Source organism: Lithobates pipiens, unplaced genomic scaffold, assembly GCF_037356315.1.
Source record: "Lithobates pipiens isolate NorthernLeopardFrog02 unplaced genomic scaffold, aLitPip1_a1.2 Scaffold_13, whole genome shotgun sequence".
Lineage (NCBI taxonomy): Eukaryota > Metazoa > Chordata > Amphibia > Anura > Ranidae > Lithobates > Lithobates pipiens.
The window spans coordinates 241,045,093-241,060,821 of NW_027507718.1; the positions used below are offsets into that span (position 1 = coordinate 241,045,093).

Consider the following 15,729-nt stretch of genomic DNA (forward strand, 5'->3'; position numbering starts at 1 on the left):
TGCAAAAGTTATAGCGTCTACAAAATAGGGGACAGATTTATGGCATTTTTATTATTTTTTTTCTTTCTTACTAGTAATGGCGGCGATCTGCTATTTTTATCATGACTGCAACATTATGGCGGACACATCAGACACTTTTGACACGTTTTTGGGACGATTAACAATTATACAGCAATCATTGCTATAAAAGTGCATTGATTACTGTATAAATGTCACTGGCAGGAAAGGGGTTAACACTAGGGGGTGATCAAGGGGTTTACTGTGTTCCCTGACTGTGTGTTCTAACTGTAGGGGGAGGGGACTGACTAGAGGGGATGACAGATCATGGTTTCTAGCTATTAGGAATGCACGATCTGTCTCTCCTCACACACATGTCCCTGTTCTGCCTCTCGTGCCCATGACCATCGGCACCCCCGCAGTGCAGCGGGCGCATGCGTTCGCCTGCTATCCCACTTTAAAGGAGCCAATGTATAGCTATGACAGCTTGTGTGAATGTGCCAACCTGCTGCAATGTAATGAGAGTGGCTGGTCGGCAAGTGGTTAAAGTATAACTAAAGGCAAACTTTTTTTTTTTTTGTTTTGGATAGAATGGAGAGGAATGACGAACACACGTCAGTTTATTTATTTTTTTTCTTTTATTTTTTTTTCCCGTTTTTTTATTTATTTTTTTTGTTTGTTTTTTTTGGATAGAATGGAGAGGAATGACGAACACACGTCCGTTTTTTTTTTTTTTTTTTTTTTTTTTTTTTAGCTGTCTGTGCTCCTGTTAGGGAGGTTTGACCTCTCTATTTTTCCTGTTTACTGTCATCACTGGGAGTGAAAGAAAATCTAAAATTTTTAATGGTCACCAGAACAGGAATAGAGGGGAGATTTTACAATGGGGACACTAATTCTGGTGACACCAAGGGATTTTCCTCTCGCTTCCTGTTTTGGCTATGTGACAGGACATTTAGGGAAATTCCCCCAATGGGATACAGAAGGCAAAAAAAACTGACAGAGGTTAGAACCTTCCCATAAGGTGCCTGTAGATGGATTGACATTTGGCTAGCTCAACAGGGACCGGCAAATTTTCAATCCATGTATGTGTGGCCACCCCTGCTCAACAGAAGTCGATTGTTAGATCAGCTTCTGGTAAATGGAAATGCTGAAAAACTTTTCTCAATCAGCGGCTTCAGTTGTTGATCATTGTATTCTGGCAGCGGAGAGTCCCCAGTGTCAGAATGCAATGTCCAAGTGGGGGCGATTCCTCCATCCACACAACTGAGTTGGATGGCGGATTCGTCCCCACTGGGACATTGTATTCTGACACTGGGGACTCTCCATTTCTAAAAAACAATGATCAACAACTGCAGCCGCTGAGTGAGAAAAGTTTTCAACTATCCCATTCACTATAATCTATTTGCTCCTCAGCCAGCGAGCTGAATGAAAAAAAGAAATCCATTTATGGCCCCATCTCCATGGTCTTTTTTTTCCTCCTAACCTCCCTTCCTCCCAACCCTTGTTTTCCTCTTGACCCCGTTCCCTGTTCTTGATTCCTTTAGTCTTCCTGAATGGTTCCTTTACCCCTTTGTGAGAGAACCAACACAAGGAATCACATTATGCTATCCCAGTGATTGGGAAGTTCATAATCCTCCATTTAGATCCTGGACAACCAAATGTTTAATTCCACCCCTGTGTATACCCTGATCCTTATGCTGCATTTGGTCACTGCTCCAGTAGCCCTCTGCGGGCAACTCTGTTATACTTTATCTAGGAGATAACTCAATAAAATGATTGAAACAGAAAAGGCATATCGAGCCAACCATTCCTTGTTTGTGTGGCGTTTTACTGCACTGATTTTCAGATTTAGCAATCTCATTAAATTTACTTTCTGATTCCGCCTGACAGATGTTGACTGTCAAGCAGAGCCTTCAAGACGTTGGAGCTGGATGCTTATGTCAATATGAATTTCACTAAACCCATAAGAGCCAATATAACAAGTTCATCTTTTCTTTTTTTTCTGCTAATGCCACTCATTTTCTCTCCCTCTCCTCTCCATTCAGATGGACATGGTTGTGCTGGGTGATGGCAGTGATTGACTGGTGAGTCATCAGAGGTCTAGGGGGACATTAAAGGTAAGTTCATGCAGGTGATGGGTGTAGGGGAGCTTTTAGCTACCTTATTATTTTATCCTCTTTTGTGCCATCATTCAATCATTCTCCCAGTTAGAGATGTGCACGATGGAAAAATTTGTTTTGTTTCAGATTTATTCATTAGAAGAGGAGTAAAGGACTTTTACATTTTTTTTTTTTTTTTGAATCATTCTCAGCGAACTGATGCTGCATCTGTCCCCCGGCCCCTTTGCACTGAGAACCGAGCAATCAAACTTTGCCGGCTGCTTGGTTTTCAGAACTCTGTGAGCTGCTGACTGTCAGTCACAGCTCCTTGCCCTTTTCCTTCTTCGCTCATTGGAGCACTGGGCTGTGGAGTGGGTGGAGCGGCCGGTTTAGGCTCTTAGCGACTCACAGAGGGGCTAAGTCGAGTGTCAGTCCAGGCACCTGATGGATCCCGACTCCATGGTTGTGATGATGCGGAGCCTGGACTGAAAGCAGTGACATCAGCAGAGACTGGACTCCAGTCTGCTTTCTGCTGAAAACGGGTCACAGAAGTTCAAAACGAATTGCACTCAATTGATCCATAGGGGGAGCCCAGGCTGTAAATCATTTTGTTTTGTCATATTTTGTTATGTTACAATATTTTGTTTTTGAAATTTGTTTTGTATATTCGGATTTGTTTTGTATATTCGGATTTGTTTTGTATAGTTGTTGTTGTTCCAAATCCATTCGTATTTTCAGAAGTTATTTTGTAAGATTGGCTATATTTGTTTTGACTTGTTAACTTGTTATTTTGGTAGATTACTTTTGCATTTTGAGTCATCCCTCTTAGTCCAACTCACAAAGAGAATTGGAATAAGCCGATTGGATGATATCAACTGGAGTCCCGCACATCCAAAAGTAATGAATGGCACAAAATTAATTTTGAATTCATCTGTTATTCTGATGGATCCTCCTCCATGCAACCCAAACACAATAAGTAGGAATCATTTCACTTTTATACCTTACTGTATTGCAAAAATTACTGTAGCTATTGTAATAAATATTCTTAAGTTAAACCCAAATATAAAAATAATCTTATTAGCATATTCACACTACACTCACTAAAATAAAAACAAATGGATCCGGATCATTAGTTTATATTATTACATTATTTCGGATGCTTCAAACTTAAACAATAGGTCCAAACTATTGCATCATGTCGTTCAATCGAATACAAATGAATTAGTTGTGTTCATTATAATTTTATTTTGGATTCGTTGAAATTTGTTACTGTTGTGATTCAGGAATTCAGATGCATCCAAATCTCCGAATAATGAAAATTTCATCCGAATTTTGCTTTGTAACTAAACTAATTGCACATGTCTACTCTTAGCAGGAAGTGAGAGGTTGAGTGCTGTCTGAATGTTGCAGTATTCAGGTCAGGGCTCAGCAACACACTCCCCAGCAAGTGTGTACTGTTCACCTCAGTAGATCTTTTCAGGCCTGGCAATTTGGAGGTGCTTGGCAGGTGTTAAAAAAAACTCCATGTACACTAGTATTTTTTTTTAAGCTCTTAAAAGCTGTTATTAGCATATTTTTTCTGCACCTAGAAACAAAATCGTGTGTCAATGCACACTACTTTAGGCTATTACAGTTTTTTGAGCTTCAAAGTCTAGGAGCAGAGAAAAATAGTTTCTTGGAGTGTTTTTCCAGCATAAACACTATTAATAATTGAGTTTTTTTTTCTTCTACTGCAAAAGCACTCACAATCCTAAAGCAATATTACCACTTTTTATCCAGCATTTTTTTAGCTTAAAAAAAAAAAAAAAAAAAAAAAAACCCTAGTGTGCATGGAGCCAAATTTATTAAAACAGAGTGGTTTGGAAAAATACCACATTATGGCCACTAGATGGAGCTGAGAATCATGAAATCAATACCTATTTAGCTCCATCCAGTGGTGATAATGCAGTATTTCCCTGAACCATTCTTTTTTTCAGAACTTTTGGCCTTCATAGAAGATAGAACATTCATATATATATATATTTTTTTTTTTTATAAAAACACCTCTCTCTGGGACTATACTGATGTGACCTAAACACTGGGTCTGCATGCTTGCATGGCCTTATTAAGAATAGACTAGCAGAGTATGTGCTGTACTGAATAAAACATCTACCCATGCTTGAACACATTACTGTCATTTATTTAATATTGCCATTATTCCACTTATTTTATGACCATCTGTTATTTGTTTGATATTTTTATTGACAGTTAAAAATGTTTCCCTTTTATTTTCAGGGTGTGATCCTATTGCTTTCATAAATGAATAAAAATTAAATAAAGTTGAAACGTGATGATACATTATATTACTCTTACTATTAATCTCTTGGAAATTAATGTGTTTTGGCATCTTAAAACATTGTGTTGCATATACGGGAATAGACGGACTCGCAGTATGCTGAAGGGGATTTCATTTTTTTTCTGGATTACTGTATAGTTTTTTTTTTTTTATCAAAATGATTTTGCAATCAGAAAGTATTTAGTATGGAAATCATCCGTTTAGGATGATGGAAAGTGATGGTCCAAGGATTCAAAGGCGTGTACAAGTCCGGAAAAGGAGTTTATCTTCAGGAAATAGTCTCCTTACTCCAGCTAAAAAGAGGCCCAGTAGTAGTAGAGAAGATGTGGCGATAACATCCTTTTGCCACAAAGAAGAGAAAAACATGTATTCAGTCAATCAGGTGCGTGACCCTCAATAGTATTAGTATTTTTGTAATGTGGTGGATTTTACACTCGTGTATTCTATTTTTGCTTGATTTCAGGATATTACTTCTGTATGGTACAACGCACAATCTATTGTTGAATGCAGTAATATTTTTCAATAAAAAATTTTTTTTCCGTTGATGTAGTTTAATAAGTATGTTTTTAGCTGTTTACCGTATTTATCGGCGTATAACATGCACCCAAATTTAAGAGGGAAGTTTCAGGAAAAACATTATTTTTTTAAAATAAACTACTTTGAAGCAAAATAATGGTCAGTGAGCATCAATACAGCCTGATAAGTGCCCATCTTCAGCCCCAGTGCAGCCTAATCTGTGCCCATCTGCAGCCTCAATGCAGCCTAATCTGTGCCCATCTGCAGCCTGATCTGTGCCCATCTGCAGCCTCAATGCAGCCTGATCTGTGCCCATCTGCAGCCTCAATGCAGCCTGATCTGTGCCCATCTGCAGCTTCAGTGCAGCCTGATCTGTGCCCATCTGCAGCTTCAGTGCAGCCTGATCTGTGCCCATCTGCAGCTTCAGTGCAGCCTGATCTGTGCCCATCTCCCCCATCAATGCAGTTCACCATCTCTCCTTGCAGGAAATCACTGAGCCGTCATCTGTTTACCCGACTCTCATTCGGCAGTCATATACACAGTCCTGCCTCCACCATCGACATTGGACCAGCTCCTGTGATAGGCAGAACACTAGCCCAATGCCGTTGGAGGAGGCGGGATGGTGTGTGTGACGTGCGACCCGAGAGGAGATGACGGCTTGTGATTTCCGGTTCCCCTCCGAGGTACGCTGTGGGCGTACAACACGCACACGCAATTTTCTCCCTATTTTCAGGGGAAAAAAATGTGTGTGTTATATGCCGATAAATACGGTATTTGCTATATAATTCTGGATTTAAAGATTTTTTTTTATTTTTTATGTCATAATGTAGAGTATAAGATTTCCTATCATTTGAGCCCAGTCTTGCCACAAAGAGTTAATCCAGCTCTGAGCAATCCTCTTTTATTGTTCAGTCAGATAAATCTTGACAAACAGAGAAAACTTTTGTCAAATCCTCCCCCTTGCTGTGAGTGACAGGTGATTTAAATATCTCATGCACTAGCCTAAGCCCTTGTACACACGGTCGGAGATTCCAACGGAATGTGTCCTATCGGACCGGTTTGACGGATATTCCGATTGTGTGTGGTCTGCATCGGACTGTTTCCGTCGGAATATCTGACAGACCAACTTTTCCAACTTGCCGGTAAAATTTTCTGACAAAATACTCTGATCATGTGTAGCCTACTCCGATGGACAAAGTGCCACGCATGCTCAGATCAAATTCCTAGACCAAAGCTATTGGCTACTAGCCTGAACGTAGTCCCGTCGTAATGAAATAATATCATCACGTTATGTACAATCGGATTTTCCGACAACTTAGTCCGACCGTGTGTATGCAACATCACTTCCGGACCTCTTCCGGAATTAATCAGTCGGAATTACTCCGACGGATTTGGTTGTTGGAATCACCGACCGTGTGTACAAGGGCTAAGAGACATGCATTATTTTTTTAATTCCCTCCCACTGCTTTCTTCTGCTGCTCTGCCAGAATTGGATGTTCCCCACCTCAGCATAACTGGGTATGCTGAAGTCATGTGGTTAATTTCCTGTCTTTTCACTGGATGTTAGAGATCATAGCAGAAGTCCAGTGTAAGAAATATACAGGAGAATATGCATATTGACAAGGGGAGTGTAGAGGTGGGCGGGGAATCTACTGACATCACGACTCCATCCACTGAGCTCCAGACAACAGACCCACCCACAGAATATGCAGTTTTTCGGGTCTCATAGCAGACAGAGGGGAGATATTTGACAGGTAAAGATACATGCAGGAGGCATGCATATACTTCTAGATAACCCCTATGGCAGTAGTTTAGAAAGGATGACATTGGGTTTACATCCACTTTAAGTCTCTGCTATTTCTTTGTAGGACTGCGGCAGTGATGATGACATGTTTGGGGAATATGACAGCTTTGCGGAAGATCCATCTTTGCTGGCACAGGTGGAAGATTTGGAGGAAAAATGTAAGCAGGAGACGGCAAGTACTTTCCCCTGCACTTCTGCAGAAATCGAACTTGAAACAATTGGTCATACTTCAACGCCGAATGCAAAATTGAAATTGCCAAGTGAACAGCCACTACCACAGCAAATAAAGCAAAGGATTTTGCCACCTAAACTGAAACATGAATCAGAAGAACTTGCAGAGGATTTTTTAGATGAACTTCCTTGCTCACAGCTTCTTCTTTATGAAAATGCATATCAAAATATAGATGCAGAAAGGTCTACAATGAAACAATCCATATATGATTGTGACTTGTATATTGATGCTTTAGATCACCTTAACAAAGGTGATGATGCAGACACAAAAAAAGCATCCATCTTACCCCAGAAGGATCAAAAAAGGAAGAGTTTAAGGGACAGTCTTAAAAATACATTAACCGGGAATGCTAAAGTTCAAACTCCGCAAGTTTTGAGGACTAAGCAAATAAAGGAAACTATTCTTTTAGAAGAACTCGATGTTGCCAAAAAGACTGTAGAAATGTCTTCCAGCATAGACTTGGGACCTTTCTATGGCTTGCCCAGTAAAGTTGCTGACCTCATTGAGGACCTCAGAGGAATTAAAAAACTTTATGGTAAATACAGTTTTCTTTGGCGGTTTTAATTATGAAAATTGTGATCTCTACCCTGAGTTTATAAACGATTACTTTATAAACTGGGTTACTGAAATAATGCTTGATTTTTAGAGAAAAGTGAATCAACAGAGAGATCAGGATTGACGGGTATCCAGGCAATGGACATTCAAGTATTTACATATTTTTAAGTAGCAAAAACAAGCTCTCATTGATCTCTGTAGCAGCAGGCACTGTGGAGCAATTCATTATCAATGTTCATAACAGACGTAATGTAATCTGGATGAAGAGATTTTTAGCAGTTTTATTTCGCTCATCAGTGATTGGCAGCCTTTTAACTCTCTAAAGTAAACATGAATACCAAAGTTTCATCATTAACCACTTTAGCTCCGGAAGATTTTACCCCCTTCATGACCAGGCCATATTTTGCTATTTCGATTTTCGCTACTGGCGATTGCACGGTCATACAACTCTGTACCCAAACTAAATTTATATAATTTTTTTCGCACAAATAGAGCTTCCGTTTTTATGGTATATGATCACCATTGGTTTTTTTTTTTCTGTTTTTTTATAAGCAAAAAAATACAGAAAATTTTGAAAAATAACCCAATATTTTTTACTTTCTGCTATAAAACATATCCAATAAAAAAATCGAATTTCTTCATAAATTTTAGCCAATATGTATTCTGCCACATGTTTTTGATAATAAAAAATCGCAATAAGTGTATATTAAATGGTTTGCGTGAAAGTTATAGCACCAACAAATTATGGGATATACTGGAATTGTAATTATTTTTATATGACTAATGATCAATGACTTATAATGGGAAGTGCGATAGTGCGGCGGAAAATCTGACACTAACTGACGTTGGTGGGGAACTGACTAGCTGCCGCTGATATCACCAGTGTCATTAATACAGTGATCAGTGCTAAGAATTAGGACAATCGAGGGGTTAGGAATGTGCCTAACAATGTGTAAAGCGTGCTGCTTTTTACTAATGATCTCTTAATGCTTTGCAGGGATGTGAAACGGACAGATTGCTCCCTGTGTCATCGGTTTAGTTTAACTTGTATTCATTACAGGGGCCAGACCAAAAATTGTAGTTTATCTAGATATCATTCTTTTATTTTCAAGCTATAAACATGTAAAACAGAATTACAAAACATGATCTTCATTTCAATTCCAAACTAGTTTAAATTATTATATTTGTTTTCTTTTTCAGACTGGCAGCATACGTGTCTGACTCTGGATTCTCTAAAGCAGAGGAAGAACTTAATTTATTCATTACCAACCAGTGGGGGCAAAACACTCGTTGCAGAGATTGTAATGCTACAGGAGCTTTTGTGTAGAAAAAAAGATGTTCTAATGATCTTGCCCTATGTGGCTATTGTTCAGGAAAAGGTGGGTTCTCTACAGTAGCCTTAGGTCTATGTAACACTAGCAGTCCTGTCCACCGTGCGTACAGTGTCACCTCCTCACTGACCAAATAAGCAATGTGTCTATCCAATCCATTGCTGCTTCTTTGATGAAATTCTGAGATTCTGCAGCATTTTGGCCAGTGAGAGAGAGATGCTATAGTAACAGGTAAGTAGTCTTGGGTGATTTCCCCCAACCTCAGGATCACTAGTGTGAATTGGCCCTAAGACCATTGACGAATATCTGTAGTTAAAGTAGCACTGGGTAGCAATTATTCTGCCTTCTGAAGCTCATCGATTGACACAGGCACCATTAACAGACATCAGTTGACTGGGTACACATTCCCCTAACAGATGCCCACCATCAGATGTCTATGGGCAACTGTGAGCATACATGCTTTCTTTCCAATAAGTCATAAGTTTACTGTCCCTCCTACATCCCTAGTCCTAAAATGCTAGCATTTCAGGCTTGCATGATGTATTGGTCAGGTGTTAAGTAGAATTTAAAAAGTTAATACAAATTTTAAAAAGTTTTAATTTTTGTGGCATCTATAGTGGATATTTTCCACCATGCTGGGCATTTCAGTCTGTGATTGCTGATTGATTTCAGTAAAAGTAGTTGTAAACCCCATTTATGAAATCTTACCTATGCACATATAATTCTGTAGTGTTTACTTATCTCTCTCCAAAGCTCTGAGTGATGTGTCTTTCTGCTGCTCCGTACCTCTGTTATCGGCATGATCATTTCTGACAAGCTCTCCGACACACAAGATAAAAGCAGCTGGAAATTTGTGTCGGGGAAGGGAACTTAGAGATAGATAAGCTGAGAGCTTGTCTATTCAGACTGAAGCTCTGCAAGTTTCTTCATTGCTCTGCCTATGTGGGGGGCACCTTTCCTTCAATCAGCTCACACACAGTGTATGCCCAGACTCCCCACCCACTGCTGAAACAGGAAAAAAAGATTTCTAACAAGATGTGCACATTCTAAAGAATGCAGGAAGCTGAAGATCACAGATATACATGTAAAAGTTTTATATAGGGAGATTTTTTTAATCTCTGTGTATCATCTGAGGCTGTTCACTTTACTGGGCATATGTGAGGGTTTACATTCACTTTACGATGGCATGTTTGCCACGATGGCAGTTGCATGAATGTTATTGAACAGGAAATGAAGAATATTTTTTTTTGTAAAATATTAATGGAAATAGATACATTTATCTGTGGCATGAACAGACAGTAAAATATAATGAAATTTGTTAAAACAGTGCATGGTAGCACACGTATTGTGGTGCCATTTATTGTGCATGGCATGGCAATGTACCAGCACTGCAGCACTTCACAACACACACGCTGTGCGTTACAGTGCACTGCAGTAACAAAACTTAGGATTGGATTGAAGTGTGCCGTGCAGTGCAAGCATTACGTTATATGTAGTTTTACACAATGCATGGTGGGGTTGATTTAATAAAACTGGAGAACGCAAAATCTGGTACAGCTCTGAATGGTAGCCAATCGGCTTCAAATTATTAGCCCGTTCGATTAAGCTTTGACAGTAAAACCTGGAAGCTGATTGGTTTCTATGCAGAGCTGCACCAGGTTTTGCACTCTCCAGTTTTAGTAAATCAACCCCTAGTGTGCATACTCTATTACAATGCTTAAAAAAATCAATAAATAAAGTGTATTAATCTCTATTAATAAAGTGCATCAGCTGCTCCAAAAGTATGCAGTGCTTATTATTTCTCTATTAAATAAATACACAAGTCCAGTGTCCACTAAGAAAAAGAAAAGTGATCAGTGCTTTTGTTCGACTTGCTCTTCACTTGCAGTGCTTCACTTCTTCCCCTTTACAGAATTAATTACCCATGTGCCACCATCTTCACACCAGAAAGATTGAGGGGAAGGGGGGGTCCATATTACATTGTGTATAGGAAAGGCATCTAATGCCTCTTTAAAAGTTTGGGATCAGACACAATGTATTTCAGCTTCGAAAAGCGCTGAGTCTTATGCCGCGTACACACGTAGCGGACTATCCGGCGGACTTTCCGAACGGGCTACTTGCCCACACACGGCACTTTTTCAGCGGACTAATACGGCGTACTAAGTCCGCTGGACTATCCGCCGTACTTTTGAAATGAACGGACTCGCCCACACACGCGGAGGAAAGTCCACTCATTTTGAGCGCGTCTCCAGGTAGGCGGGGCCCGCGAAGGATGCGTCGCTGGCCCCGCCACCTGGTATGGACTTAAAGGAGAACCCCAACGCCGAAAAAAAACGGCGTGGGGGTCCCCCCCAGGTCCACATCAGACCCTTGTCCGAGCACGCTACCCAGCCGGCCAGGAAAGGGGGGGACGAGCGAGCGCCCCCCCCCCCCCTGAGCCGTACCAGGCCGCGTGCCCTCGACATGGGGGGGGGGTGCCCCAAAGCACCTTGTCCCCATGTTGATGAGGACAAGGGCCTCTTCCCGACAACCCTGGCCGTTGGTTGTCGGGGTCTGCGGGCGGGGGCTTATCGGAATCCGGGAGCCCCCTTTAATAAGGGGGCCCCGGACATCGGCCCCCCACCCTATGTGAATGAGTATGAGTTACAATGTACCGCTACCCATTCACCTGTAAAAAAAAAAACACAACACACAAGGGTTAAAATAGTTTATTGCACAGGGGTCTTCCGTCTTCGGGGGTCTTTTCGCCGGACTCCTCCGCTATCTTTTACTAGCGGAGGAGCCCGGCTTTCTTTCTCGCCGCCGCCCTCTTCTTCCGACTTTGGGGGTCTTGTCCCCCTCTTCGGTTCTTCTTGCCGGGCCACCGCGCCTTCTTCTAGCTCTTTTACAGGCGGTGGCCCGGTCTTCTGTCGCCGCTGTCGTCGCCCCCTTCTGTTCTTCTCTTCAGATGTTGTCTCATCGCATCCTCCGCTCACAATGGCACGGACGCGACGTGCGGCGACTTGTATAGGGACATCACCAGATGATGTCCCCGCCCATTATGGTGTCACAGTCCCAAGGCACCCCCCATGTTGAGGGCACGCGGCCTGGTACGGCTCGGGGGGGGTGCTCGCTTGCCCCCCCTTTCCTGGCCGGCCTGGTAGCGTGCTCGGACAAGGGTCTGATGTGGACCTGGGGGGGACCCCCACGCCGATACAATATTTTCTTTTTTTTCTTTTTTCGGCGTTGGGGTTTCCCTTTAAGTCCATACCAGGTGGCGGGCCAGCGACGCATCCTTCGCAGGCCCCGCCTACCTGGAGACGTGCTCAAAATGAGCGGACTTTTCTCTCCGGGCGGGAAAAGTCAGTTCATTTCAAAAGTACGGCGGACTGGCATACGTACGGCCAGATTGTCCGCCGAAATGCAAGTCCGGCGGGAAGATTGGAGTGCAAAAATACTTTCTAAGTCCTTTCAGGTAAAAAAAGTCCGCCGGAGGCTACACACGGGGGGATTTTCCGGCGGACTTGAGTTTGCCGGACTTTTCCACCCGATTGTTTGATCGTGTGTACGCGGCATTACATAGTCTACTTACGTTTAGCGTGCCAAAATATTTTTTTATAGACTAAAAGCTTTGATTTTATTTGACCTAATGGAAACCAATGTGTTCTAAAATACTTGTTGGCAATTTTACTTTTATTTATTTTCAGGTGCGAGGCTTATCTAGCTTTGGTGTGGAACTGGATTTTTTGATAGAGGAGTATGCTGGAAGCAAAGGAAGATTTCCTCCAATGAAAAGAAGAACAAAAAAATCTCTGTACGTTGCAACCATAGAAAAGGGTCACAGTCTTGTGAATTCATTGATTGAAACTGGACGAATCAGTGATTTAGGCTTAATTGTTGTTGATGAGGTAATACATGAATTGCCTATATATGTCATCATTCAAACGGTTTATGTGTATGTTTAGCGCTGTAAATCTTGAATACGGTGTTTAACGTTCACATCTTGTTGTTTTTCTTTGTTTATTATATATTGTTTATTTTTATAGCATTATAGAATCACATTGGCATGTACATACACAGATTTATAGCCTTTATTTTCATTATATAATATATCAACTATTCCAGCCTAATTTTACCATTTAGTAACCTTCACACTTGGTAGCAGGCAGACAAAGGTGTTTTGCACTTACGTTAAAGCTCTTTATGCATTACTTTAATGCAGTCACTTTGAATATACAGTTTTTTGCATGTGTATGTATGTGTGTGTGTGTATATATATATATATATATATATATATATATATATATATATATATAAAAAATATAAATCTCATTTGCTTTTATTATCAGCTAAGTTCTGCCACAGGAGTTAACAAACAAATCCTGGGCTGCCAGCACATAGCAGACCCTGGGGGTGGGGAATGGGGTGCTTGTGTGCGAAGGTCTGCAGCCTGACTTCATTATTGTAGTACAATAGGAGGTTTATGTTAGGCTTTAAAGTAGGCACATTGAGCACTGCTCTAATCAGCATCGCTCTCGCTTTCTGAACAGCATTGTTGATTAAGGGTTCATGTTGGAGAGCTGGGCTGCTTTTTTGCTTTGATACTCTCTTATGTGCTTTTAGATAACAAAGTTTAAAAAGTAGCATATTTATTACTGAATATACCAGCTGGGACTGCATTACAGTAATAAATTAAGAGGGTTCAAAATGGTCTTTAACTGTTCTCCACTACAGATAAATGTCCCACTACAGGGCAGTACAGATCCTATGCAAATACTGACTATTGTAAAGTTGACATTTGCATAGGGCTTAATCATACTCGTCACACTCTTGTCTATCAGTACAAGGATATTGAGCCCTGTCTGAGCAGCCTAATTCCAACATGATGGGGTAAAGCAATCCACTATATCAATTGTTACTAACCCCTTACTGATTGTAAATGAAAATACTTTGTACTTATTGGTCTGATTGTTTTACTTGCCACTATTTCGGTTGTTGATTAGGTGTTTATTTGCTACTATTTGCAGTTCTAATGATCCTCTTTCCATTTATCCAACAGTTGCATATGTTGGGTGAGGGAAGCAGAGGTGCAATTTTAGAAATGACTCTGGCTAAAATTCTCTATACCAGTGGTAAGTTATGTTCACAATCCCTTTTTCTATGTTAGTTATTTACATAAACAGGCCCTTTAAAGATAAATGCTTTTAATTGATATCTTAATAAATCTGTCATGAGCAAAATACAGGAGCTCGCACTGCAGAAAATGCTAGTTGACTAGCTTTTAGGCTGAAATGTTAGCTTTAATCATATTTGAGGAACTTCAATAAGCACCCCACCCAGGAAAGTTGAGGAAAATAAATCTGTATAATTTTGTTCAAGATCAGCAATTCAAAATATTTAAGCAATCGGTTCATAGCGATAACCAAGCAGCTTGCATTTTCAGAAGAAGAGTTATGCATAGACAACATCCATTGTTTTTGTTTGTCGTGTTTCTTTTAATTATATCCAGTAAAAAAAAAAATTCTTGTGCCTTTGTTTTGGCTTTGCTAGTTAACATGTTTCTGTGACTGATAAAAAATAAAATTATACAGTTGTGCTCAAAAGTTTGCACACCCTGGCAGGAATCAAGAAATGTTGGTATTCATATTCAAAATATGACTGATCATGCCAAAAAACTGTATTTTTTGTTTTAAGGATGCTGATCATATGAAGCCATTTATTATCACATAGTTTGGTTCCTTTTTAAATAATAATAAAAACAGAAATCACCCACATGGCCCTGATCAAAAGCTTACATACCCTGGAATGTTTGACTTGGTACAGGCTCACAAGGTGACACCCAGGTTAAAATGGCTATTAAAGGTTAATATCCCACATCTGTGGCTTTTTAAATTGCAATTAGTGTCTGCGTATAAATTGTCAATAAGTTTGTTCGCTGTCACATGAATGCACCAAGCAGGCTAGATACTGAGCCATGGAAAACAGAAAGAACTGTCAAAAGACCTGCGTAACAAGGTAGTGGAACTTTTACAAAGAATAAAAAAGATATAAAAAATATCAAAAGCCTTAAATTTGCCAGTAAGTAATGTTTAATAACTTGTTAAGAAGTAGTAAATTCGGGGCTTGATACCAAGTCAAGGTCAGGTAGACCAGGAAAGATTGCAGCCACAACTGCCAAAAGATTTGTTTGAGATACAAAGAAGAACCCACAAGTAACCTCCGGAGAATTACAGGCTGCTCTGGAAAAAGATGGTGTGGTTGTTTTTAAGGAGTACAATACAATGGTACTTGAACAAAAATGAGCTGCATGGTCAAGTTGCAAGAAAGAAGCCTTTACTGTGCCAATGCCACAAAAAAGCCAGTTTTGAGGTGTGTCAAGAATATTGTATTTTGAGCACAACTATATATAGCTATAAGCACCATATGTACTCTTGCCACCTTCCACCAAAAGTACATTTTGTTGGTAGAGTCTATAGTAGCTATCATTTTGTTAGTCTAAGTAACTATTTTAGTTGCACCTTGTCAGAAAACTAGGTAAACTGTATTCATTATTTTATTTTTAGCATTACTCAGTGTGTTTTTCATCTAGCTATCAAAATTAGGTTTTGTATTGCATCATGATTTTTTTTTAAATAATACTAATAAGAAGATGGATTTTATCAAGATTGGGGAAGGGCGTAAAAAATGTTATGTATTGCAGAATGGCAATCCTCAGATTTTCAAGCTTTTTCCCCTTTTATTATTTACATGCTGATTCTGCCAATAATATAATTGCTGTCCTAGGGTGGCTACAGTTAGTCACTGCATTGTATCTATGGAGAATCAGCATTGTCCCTCCAGAACTGCAAGTCCCATGAGGCATTGCAAGGCTGGCAGTTACA

General features: G+C 40.2%; 1 protein-coding gene across 2 annotated transcripts in view; it reads left to right on the forward strand.

Moving 5' to 3' along the window:
* HELQ (helicase, POLQ like) overlaps nucleotides 1–15,729 on the forward strand; it is a 59,180-nt gene that overhangs the window by 925 nt on the left and 42,526 nt on the right. The window contains exons 2-8 of one of the 2 annotated variants that reach the window (XM_077476418.1): nucleotides 2,043–2,114; nucleotides 2,894–3,072; nucleotides 4,371–4,813; nucleotides 6,816–7,518; nucleotides 8,739–8,917; nucleotides 12,556–12,756; nucleotides 13,908–13,980. In XM_077476418.1, coding sequence (XP_077332544.1) covers nucleotides 4,637–4,813; nucleotides 6,816–7,518; nucleotides 8,739–8,917; nucleotides 12,556–12,756; nucleotides 13,908–13,980 — 1,333 coding nt within the window. In that variant the 5' untranslated portion in view covers nucleotides 2,043–2,114; nucleotides 2,894–3,072; nucleotides 4,371–4,636. The remainder of the gene's footprint in view (nucleotides 1–2,042; nucleotides 2,115–2,893; nucleotides 3,073–4,370; nucleotides 4,814–6,815; nucleotides 7,519–8,738; nucleotides 8,918–12,555; nucleotides 12,757–13,907; nucleotides 13,981–15,729) is intronic. The other variant, XM_077476417.1, reaches the window with a different exon arrangement.